This window comes from Pangasianodon hypophthalmus, chromosome 13, assembly GCF_027358585.1.
Source record: "Pangasianodon hypophthalmus isolate fPanHyp1 chromosome 13, fPanHyp1.pri, whole genome shotgun sequence".
In the NCBI taxonomy this organism is placed as follows: Eukaryota; Metazoa; Chordata; class Actinopteri; order Siluriformes; family Pangasiidae; genus Pangasianodon; species Pangasianodon hypophthalmus.
In genome coordinates, this window is record NC_069722.1 from 25,734,269 (window position 1) to 25,744,217 (window position 9,949).

A 9,949-nucleotide genomic window follows, 5' to 3' on the forward strand; every position below is an offset into this window, starting at 1 on the left:
GCTTGTGTTTCGGGTAAAGCTAAGAAACTGTAGCCTATAGAATTTTATTCATTCTGCTCTGAGTGAATCAAATGAATCAAAACACTTACAGATTGATTCATTAAACTGGTTTGCTCAAAACCGGTTTGTGAAGTGAATCAGAAGTTTCATTTTCTTTTCTGTGTGGAAACTCTAGATCACGTTCCAAATGCTTGAATCTGATTTTACAGAGTGAAACCACAGAGGATTAAAGCTGAAGGAGGTTTATAGCAACAACAGTGTCTCCTTTTCACTGCTTCCAACAAACAATGAGAATTAGACTGGAAGTGTTTAGTCAGATGCACGGAGCATGAATCCAGTGTATGGATCCACAGTCTCTAGAGTGTATCCTGAATGGTGAGAAAACAGAAAACATCCAGTGAGCATCAGTTCTGCAGGTGAAAACTCCTTGTTGATGAGAGAGGGTCAGAGGAGAATGACTAAACTGTTTCCAGCTGACAGGAAGAATCCAGGAGCTTAAAAAACCAACTGCAATGAGCAGAAAAGCATCTCAGAGCATCTCAACACGACAAATCTTGAGGCCACAGATGCACTGAATCGTCCTGAACCCATGAGTCCTCATGTGAGAAATGTGGAGACATCGTATAGAAGTGAAAGTTTTTCTGTTCCAGCAGCATTTCAGGAAAAATGCACAGGAACTATGAAGAAAATCAGGAACACATGGATGTGAAATTGTCACTAAAGCCTGACACAGTGCTCTCACGGACTAAAATCCTGGATTCAGTCTGTTGGAGTATACAGTGTATATATTTATTATAAATAGCAAAAATTAGTTTTGGACTTAACCAAATGTTTCTTGTAAAATGAAAGCCACAGAGTCAGACAGAGTAGTATAACAGAGTAAGAGGAGGAGAAGAATGTTCTAGTGTAATGCTTTTATTTGTGAAAATATCCACTCACATATTACATCTTAAAGACACACATCCATTCAATAAACTGCACAGAACTGAAGGTGACATTTACTGAATTTCAGGACATTTATTAGCAATTTATTTACAGTTTGTGAATCTTATCATTAACATTTTGATCTCCAGTGTTACCTGCGTTACTCATTTGATTATTACTTTTATTATTTTTTTAAATACAATGCAAATATTCATGAAATAAAAGTGTAGAAATGCTGTGATTAGACATTACTCAGCTAGTTAATTCTGTCATTCTGTCACAAAAGGACAAGTTGTGCTTTAACGTGTGAATAACAGAAAACATTTCAGATCTAGTGCAATACAGTGACACCAAATAATCAGTTTAAATGTAAAAGAAAATTCATCTTCATTCATGGGTTCAAGACCAAAGATTTATGAAGAGAAGTGTTTTATTACAAAATTTTTAAAATACTGGGGAAATTAAGTGATTCTTTAACAGACTCTTTCTGGTTTCTTTCTATTCAGATCAGCAGGAGAAAAATGTGAAAGACTGCAGATGATTGGCTACTCTTAAGAGGATTGGCATTTTAAGCAAAAGTTTGAGGATTTCAGGATAAAATTGTTGCTCACGCTCACTGCCAGGTCAGTGTTTTGCTCAAATTTGTTCTTTAAATGTGAAAATGCTGCTCTAGAATTTTCCAATTCTTGCCAAATGTTGAGATTCCTTTACACAGATGGTAATGGATCTTCTCCCAGGCCTCCACCTCTGAGCGCCACAGAGCTGATCTGGAGCGAATGAGCTGAGCCACTTCATTTTTGCTCCCTTTGGCCAGACTAATACTACTATTACAGATGAACAAAACATCTACACCGATAAAGAGGGCATTTAAGCCGATGAACCCTGCCCTGGCTGACTTTGAAAGGGCCAGAGGAGTTCCTTTAGCCACCTGCCCAATGTCAGGAAGATCTGCAGCCAGTTTTGGGATGTTCCGACCTGCTTTAGCTTCATGAAGCCCTAGATTAACTGCCTTTGCAATCACCTCCTCACTTCTGAGAGCTTTTACAGCTGAAACTCCATCCACAATAGCATCAATACCTTTTACTACAGCTCTGGCGCAAATGGCCAGTTTCCCCACTTTAAAGGCTGTGGTGACACCATGAGGAGCTGCTGCTGGACCCTCACTGCTGGCCACATCTTCCATGAAATCTAGGATCTTCTGCACGTCTTTCATAAATCTGATGAAGATGTCATTGGCCTTTTCCCCTTGACAATCATTGACTGCCATTTCAGTGATGCCTGTAACGAGGCTGTTGACACCACTGGTGACTCCGAGACCAACGCCTGTGAGTGTGAGGGCCAAAGATACACCTGCAGTGACAGGAGCAAGAGCTAAACCTACGATAGACAAAACACCTCCTGTAGCACCGACTGAACTTCCAGCTACAGTGGAGATGTTGGAGCCCTTCTTCATCTTGTCCAGCTGAACTGCAGCCTTCTCTAAATCAGACAGGTACTGAAGCATTCTCGGGCGGCGCTCACTGAATAAATTAATGAAGTGCTGTGAGTTTGCACCAAATAGGAACGTCAGCCTGAAGGACTCGTCCATCCTGTAAAGAAAAGGTTCTGAAATACTGGTACCAAATATGTCCATTTCAAATATAAATTAAAAAATCAATGACAACAAACTGATCAAAATCCAAAAATAAATAAATAAATAAAGGGAAATGTTTTTACCTGACTTCGGTTAGCTGGAGTAAATGGTAATACAGTTCCTGCACAGACTCCTCACTCATGTTCAAATTAAATTTCAGTGAAGATTTCCCATTTTTCCATCTGTAACATCATACATGTGATGTAAAAAATCTAAACCATGTGTGAACAAAATTTCTTCACATTTCTTCATAACCAAACCTGATTCCACTTGTTTAATCAGTTCATCTTGGTCTCAAGCCACACTGGCTGATTACAGATAAGTCTGAAGACCTCTGGATTAAATTAAGTAGGACCAGAAGAATTCCTGATGTTTTCTACATTGAATTCGATTGGATACTTTGAACTGCATAATCCTGATGTTCTCCTCCTGCTTCTTTATATACGAGTTATAGTCACTTATTCATGTTCATCACATATTCATTTACTTCCCTGCTGCAGTGGATAATATTTGCTTGATACCTCAAAGACTTGAAATTCCCGAAGAACTGTTGTTGTGATTCAACAGGTTGTGTTCATTTTAAGACTCCTATTCACTTACAGTATTCACTTACACAGACTGAGGGCATCTTGCAGGACTGTTTTGCTCTGACAGACTGGGATGTGTTTAAAGCTGCAGCCACTCTGGAGGACTCTTCTGTCTGCATACAGGATTATGCTGAGTATGTGACTGGGTACATTAGCACTTGTGTTGATAACATCGTACCCACCCTACAAGTCAGGAAGTTCCCCAATCAGAAGCCCTGGATAAACAGTCAGGTACGCCACATGCTGCGTGCTCGATCTGTTGCATTTACAACAGGCAACGAGACAGAGTACAAAGCTGCAAAGTACGGACTGTGAAGAGCCATTACAGCGGCTAAAAGACAGTACAGAGAGAAGCTGGACAGCTTCTACTCTACTGCCGACGCCGGAAGGATGTGGCAAGGCCTGCAGCACATCACAGACTACAAGACCACCCCGAACACTACTATCAGCCTTTCAGACAGCCTGCCAGATGACCTCAACACTTTCTACGCTCGCTTTGAGACCTCCAGCGTCGACACAGAGAGGACACACACACACTCGGACCACCCAATCCCCCTCCCCCCCTCCTACTGTCTCATCAGCTGTGGTACACAAGGCACTGAGGAAGATCAACCCCTGCAAGGCAGCAGGGCCAGACAACATTCCTGGGCGGGCCCTCAGAGCTTGTGCTACAGAACTGGCTGATGTACTCGCTTCCATCTTTAACCTCTCCCTCAGTCAAAGCACCGTCCCAACCTGCTTCACAACCACAACTATCATCCCCCTTCCCAAGAAGAGCCACCCAACCTGTCTGAATGACTACAAGCCAGTAGCACTCACTCCAATCATTATGAAGTGTTTTGAGAGAGTGATGCTGACCCACATTCAGAGCAGCATGCCAGACACTTTGGATCCCCTGCAGTATGCATACCGGACCAACAGGTCCACATCAGACGCCATTGCTGCTGCCCTCCATATTTCCCTCTCTCACCTGGAAGATAAGGACACCTACATCAGGATGCTCTTTATCGACTACAGTTCCGCCTTCAACACGGTCATCCCCCATAAACTCACCCACAACCTGTTTGCACTTGGACTACACCCCACACTCTGCGACTGGCTCCTAGATTTCCTGACTGGCAGACCGCAGTGTGTCAGGATTGGAAAGAGGACCTCAGACACCATCATTACAAACATTGGCACCCCACAGGGGTGTGTTCTCAGTCCCATCCTCTACACATTGTTCACACATGACTGTGTCGCCTCCCACAAGGACAATATCATCGTGAAGTTCGCTGACGACACCGCAGTGATAGGACGGATCACTGGCGGAGATGAAGTGGCCTACAGGAGGGAGGTGGCCAATCTTGTGACATGGTGTGAGGACAACAACCTCACCCTCAACACAGACAAGACAAAGGAGATAATAGTGGACATGAAGAAAGAGAGGAGAACTCACCAGCCACTGTTTATCCGAGAGCTTGAAGTGGAGAGGGTAAGCAGCTTTAAATATTTGGGGGTCCACATCAGCAAGGACCTCACCTGGACACTCAACACCACCCAGCTGGTTAAGAAAGCACAACAGCGGCTGTACTTCCTAAGGAGGCTGAGGAAGTTTGGCATGTCGCCTAAGATCCTCAACAACTTCTACAGCTGTGTTGTTGAGAGCGTCTTGACCAGCTGCATCACTGTGTGGTATGGCAGCACTACAGTGAGGGACCGCAAACGTCAGCAGAAAGTGGTGAAGACTGCTGAGAAGATCATCAGGACTCCACTGCCCTCTCTGCAGACTATTTACCACTGCAGAGTCCACAGGAGAGCTGCCTCCATCCTTAAGGACCCAAACCACCCACAATACAGACTGTTCACACTCCTGCCCTCGGGACGGAGGTACAGGAGTGTGAAATGCAGAACCTCCAGACTAAGGAACTCCTTCTTCCCCTCAGCCATTAGACTTTTAAATGGGTAGCCAGTGGACACAGACTAGTCTCACACATCTCATAGAATAGGTGGACTGAACTGCTACAGCTCAATTTGCACATTTGTAAATGTTACTGCTGCTATCTTCTCATCGAGAAGCTTCATCTCGTTTTGCACATTGTTAAATGTGACTGACTGCTGCTATTATTATTGTGTAGTTGCACTCAATTTGCTACAGGTTACTGTACTATTGTTTTGTACATAAGTCGATATTGCACATAGAGATATACTGCATAGTACTGCTACATGTGAACACATTACTGTCTATAATACTGTTTTGCACAAGTCAATATTGCACACTCACACATACAGATGTACATAGTCTATATTTCTATATACATAATCTACAGTCAGGTCCATAAACATTGGGAAATCGACACAATTCTAACATTTTTGACTCTATACACCACCACAATGGATTTCAAATGAAACGAACAAGATGTGCTGCAGACTGTCATCTTTAATTTCAGGCTATTTACATCCAAATCAGGTGAACAGTGTAGGAATTACAACAGTTTGCATATGTGCCTCCCACTTGTTAAGGGACCAAAAGTAATGGGACAATTGGCTTCTCAGCTGTTCCATGGCCAGGTGTGTGTTATTCCCTCATTATCCCAATTACAATGAGCAGATAAAAGGTCCAGAGTTCATTTCAAGTGTGCTATTTGCATTTGGAATCTGTTGCTGTCAACTCTCAAGATGAGATCCAAAGAGCTGTCACTATCAGTGAAGCAAGCCATCATTAGGCTGAAAAAACAAAACAAACCCATCAGAGAGATAGCAAAAACATTAGGCGTGGCCAAAACAACTGTTTGGAACATTCTTAAAAAGAAGGAACGCACCGGTGAGCTCAGCAACACCAAAAGACCCGGAAGACCACGGAAAACAACTTTGGTGGATGACCAAAGAATTCTTTCCCTGGTGAAGAAAACACCCTTCACAACAGTTGGCCAGATCAAGAACACTCTCCAGGAGGTAGGTGTATGTGTGTCAAAGTCAACAATCAAGAGAAGACTTCACCAGAGTGAATACAGAGGGTTCACCACAAGATGTAAACCATTGGTGAGCCTCAAAAACAGGAAGGCCAGATTAGAGTTTGCCAAACGACATCTAAAAAAGCCTTCACAGTTCTGGAACAACATCCTATGGACAGTTGAGACCAAGATCAACTTGTACCAGAGTGATGGGAAGAGAAGAGTATGGAGAAGGAACGGAACTGCTCATGATCCTAAGCATACCACCTCATCAGTGAAGCATGGTGGTGGTAGTGTCATGGCGTGGGCATGTATGGCTGCCGATGGAACTGGTTCTCTTGTATTTATTGATGATGTGACTGCTGACAAAAGCAGCAGGATGAATTCTGAAGTGTTTCGGGCAATATTATCTGCTCATATTCAGCCAAATGCTTCAGAACTCATTGGACGGCGCTTCACAGTGCAGATGGACAATGACCCAAAGCATACTGCAAAAGCAACCAAAGAGTTTTTGAAGGGAAAGAAGTGGACTGTTATGGCCAAGTCAATCACCTGACCTGAATCCGATTGAGCATGCATTTCACTTGCTGAAGACAAAACTGAAGGGAAAATGCCCCAAGAACAAGCAGGAACTTTAGACAGTTGCAGTAGAGGCCTGGCAGAGCGTCACCAGGGATGAAACCCAGCGTCTGGTGATGTCTATGCGTTCCAGACTTCGGGCTGTAATTGACTGCAAAGGATTTGCAACCAAGTATTAAAAAGTGAAAGTTTGATTTATGATTATTATTCTGTCCCATTACTTTTGGTCCCTTAACAAGTGGGAGGCACATATGCAAACTGTTGTAATTCCTACACCGTTCACCTGATTTGGATGTAAATAGCCTGAAATTAAAGATGACAGTCTGCAGTTAAAGCACATCTTGTTCGTTTCATTTGAAATCCATTGTGGTGGTGTATAGAGCCAAAAATGTTAGAATTGTGTCGATGTCCCAATATTTATGGACCTGACTGTATATTTCTACCTCTGAAACTTTATTTTTACAGTTTGCACTTGTCTTGGCATTCAATGTGGACAGCAAAGAAAGAATTTCATTGTACAGGGAAACTTGCTTTCCTCACTGTGCACATGACAATAAACGCTTTGAACTTTGAACTTTGAACACCTCCAGAGCCTGTTATGCACTTGGATCTGCAAACGGAAAACACAGTCTGTGAAATCTATTCGGAAATAATGATAGAACTAAATACTGCAATCAAAAAGATATGCTCAATACCCTTCCTCCATCTTTTCACAGATCTCCTTTGTCTTGGTGATGTATTTGTCCAGCTGGAAGGCCAGAACATCCACATTGCTGAGGCTCGGCAGGAAGAAAGCTCCGGCGTCTCTCTTGAAGTGGATGAGGAGCGGAGACACGATTCTGGCTGCAGAGATCACTGAACGTACGGACATGGAGCTCACTCCCTTTGGCATGAAGCTCTCGTCCATGAAGACGAACAGTGAGGTGACGGCTAGCTTCTCCACTGCATCCAGGAAGTGTTGGAGTTTCTCCAGTCCTTTTAAAGTGTTGTTCAGAACTTTTCCAAGCTCCTTCTCCAGCCCCTGCCTTCTGGAATCTGCTGTAACCTGGGTCAGGCCGCTCCACATGTACTCGCCCAAAGCTTTGGCCTTGTCCTCAGCCTTCTGAACATGGTCGAACTTCATAGTGATTTGATCGGCCCGGTCTTTGATGTCTCTGATCATATCACGCTCTTTCTCTCTCTGCAAGGTCCATTTTGATTCTCTGTCACAAAACTCCTTCACCGTTTCAGAGTATTTGAGAGTGTCTAAGATGTACTTGCCCAGCTGCTCCTGCAGTTTCTCTCTGTGATGAAAAAAACCACTGAATCAGTACAAATTCCTAAAGCTGCCCTACAAACTGATCTCTGTGGTTAAAATCTTGAGTTCACTGATGTATGTTGGAAATGTAAAGTCTAAACTGTTTGTTTTCAGGAATACATGAACACAATGGAATAGATTTGCTCCACCTAGTCCGGTGACTTATATTACTTTGTGGTGATAAAAGTACAAACAGTTCTCCATAAATCTGTTATAATCAGTTATAATGCACGTTCTTACAGCAGATCTGTTCTGTGGATCTCAGTGTTACACCTGAAATGATACTAATAATAAATAATGGGTATTTATAGTGTGAATATATCAGTATATTATAGAACAGATTTGCCAGTTCTGTACAGCACCTAATGGTTTTTATGATTATCTGAGCTGCTGAATCAGTTGCAATACTTCAACAGCTGCAATCGTTCTATAAACCAGACTTCAGTACATTAACACACCAACCTTAACTTGCGATCCATTTTAATCAAAGCTGTGTGTTCTCCTGCCAGGTCTTCCTCAGGTCTAAATCTTGAAACGCAGAAAAATAAAATGATTGTTAATTCTGAGGATCATCACAGCTCCTGGTTTTTCTTACATCAGCCCTAAACTGAGGTATAGTTTTCCAGATAAGATCAGGAGCTCTACAATGAAAATCTCTCCTTTGAGGCGCATGTAGATAATGTAAGCAGGTTAGCATTTTTCCACCTCAGAAATATTGCTAAGATTAGAAATGTCCTTTCGCTAAGTGATGCTGAAAAACTAGTCCATGCATTTATCACGTCCAGATTAGATTACTGTAATGCTTTACTATCTGGATGTTCGTCTAGATGCATAAATAAGCTTCAGATAGTTCAGAACGCAGCAGCGAGGGTCCTGACTAGGACTAGGAAGTATGAGCATATCACGCCAGTCTTATCTACATTACACTGGCTCCCGGTAAGATTCCGCATCGATTTTAAAATATTACTCCTAACCTATAAAGCATTAAACGGTCTCGCTCCGCAGTATTTAAGCGATATGTTAGTACCTTACGTTCTGCCACGCCTACTTCGCTCTAAGGATGCAGGCTGTCTATCATTACCACGCATTGCCAAAACCACGGCGGGGGGCAGAGCTTTCTCTTACCAAGCCCCAAAATTATGGAATAGTCTCCCAGTTAATGTACGTGAAGCAGACACGGTCTCAGTGTTTAAGTCGAGGTTGAAGGCTTATTTATTTAACCTAGCATTTAGCGACTAGTGTTTTAGACAAAGCAGTAGATCTGGGGGACTCGTGGATGTTGAGTGTTATGGTGATCTGGTGTGTTTGGATGCTGCCTTCCTCACTCTCATTAGTCACTCAGGTGTGTGATGGCAGAGTGACTGTATGCCTTACATATCAGAGATCTCTCACGTCTGTGTTTCCCCCTGGTTCTCCTTTTAGTTCTGCTGTTAGAGCTAGTCCTGCCGGAGTCCCCTGCACTCCTCATTAAGTCTTATCTCCACACGGTGGCTGTGAGTGTACCTAACCACTTTCCTATACAAATAAAAATGAATTGAATTGAATTGAATATTTCTCCATGGATGATTTAATCAAAAAAACTCTCAGTGATCAATACATTTAAACTGGTTTGTTTGAAAGAATCGACTCAGTGAAGTGAATCATCAGTCCCGGCCCTGTAAGTTTCACTTTCCTTCTGACACTGCAGAAGTTTTATCTCACTTCATCATCAACAGCTCAGGCTTCTAAAGCGCTCAACAGGCCAAACAGCTCTTCTCCTGTGTTACAGGGAATGTGTACAGCACAAACTAACCTCACAGGACTGTAGTTTAATTTATACATTTATACAACTCAAGATAGAACAACTTTAGGAAGAAAAGAAAAGAAAAGAATTATTTCAGAATTATTATATAACCAACATGATGTATTTGCTCAGATGTATTTATTTAATCAGACTGTATAAATACAATAAAATAATTTAAATAATATTAAATAAATGAATACATAGTGTAATATA

At 42.3% G+C, this 9,949-nt stretch overlaps 1 protein-coding gene across 1 annotated transcript; it reads right to left on the minus strand.

Moving 5' to 3' along the window:
• Positions 1 to 910: 910 nt before the first annotated feature.
• LOC113523762 (apolipoprotein L2) lies at positions 911 to 9,114 on the minus strand. Its single transcript, XM_026909794.3, has 5 exons — positions 8,981 to 9,114; positions 8,416 to 8,481; positions 7,352 to 7,939; positions 2,641 to 2,739; positions 911 to 2,513 (listed from the first exon to the last, which is right to left on the minus strand). Exons 2-5 carry the CDS (start codon positions 8,430 to 8,432, stop codon positions 1,574 to 1,576), a joined length of 1,644 nt encoding a protein of 547 aa, XP_026765595.3. The 5' UTR covers positions 8,433 to 8,481; positions 8,981 to 9,114; the 3' UTR covers positions 911 to 1,573.
• Between the last annotated feature and the right edge of the window lie 835 nt (positions 9,115 to 9,949).

Excerpts from the sequence above, each read along its gene's own strand:
- LOC113523762 (XM_026909794.3), bottom strand. Across the intron at positions 2,740-7,351 it reads TGTGAAAAGATGGAGGAAGG|ATGGAAAAATGGGAAATCTT; the intron begins GTATTGAGCATA and ends ATGATGTTACAG. Across the intron at positions 2,514-2,640 it reads CTCCAGCTAACCGAAGTCAG|GATGGACGAGTCCTTCAGGC; the intron begins GTAAAAACATTT and ends TTTTCTTTACAG.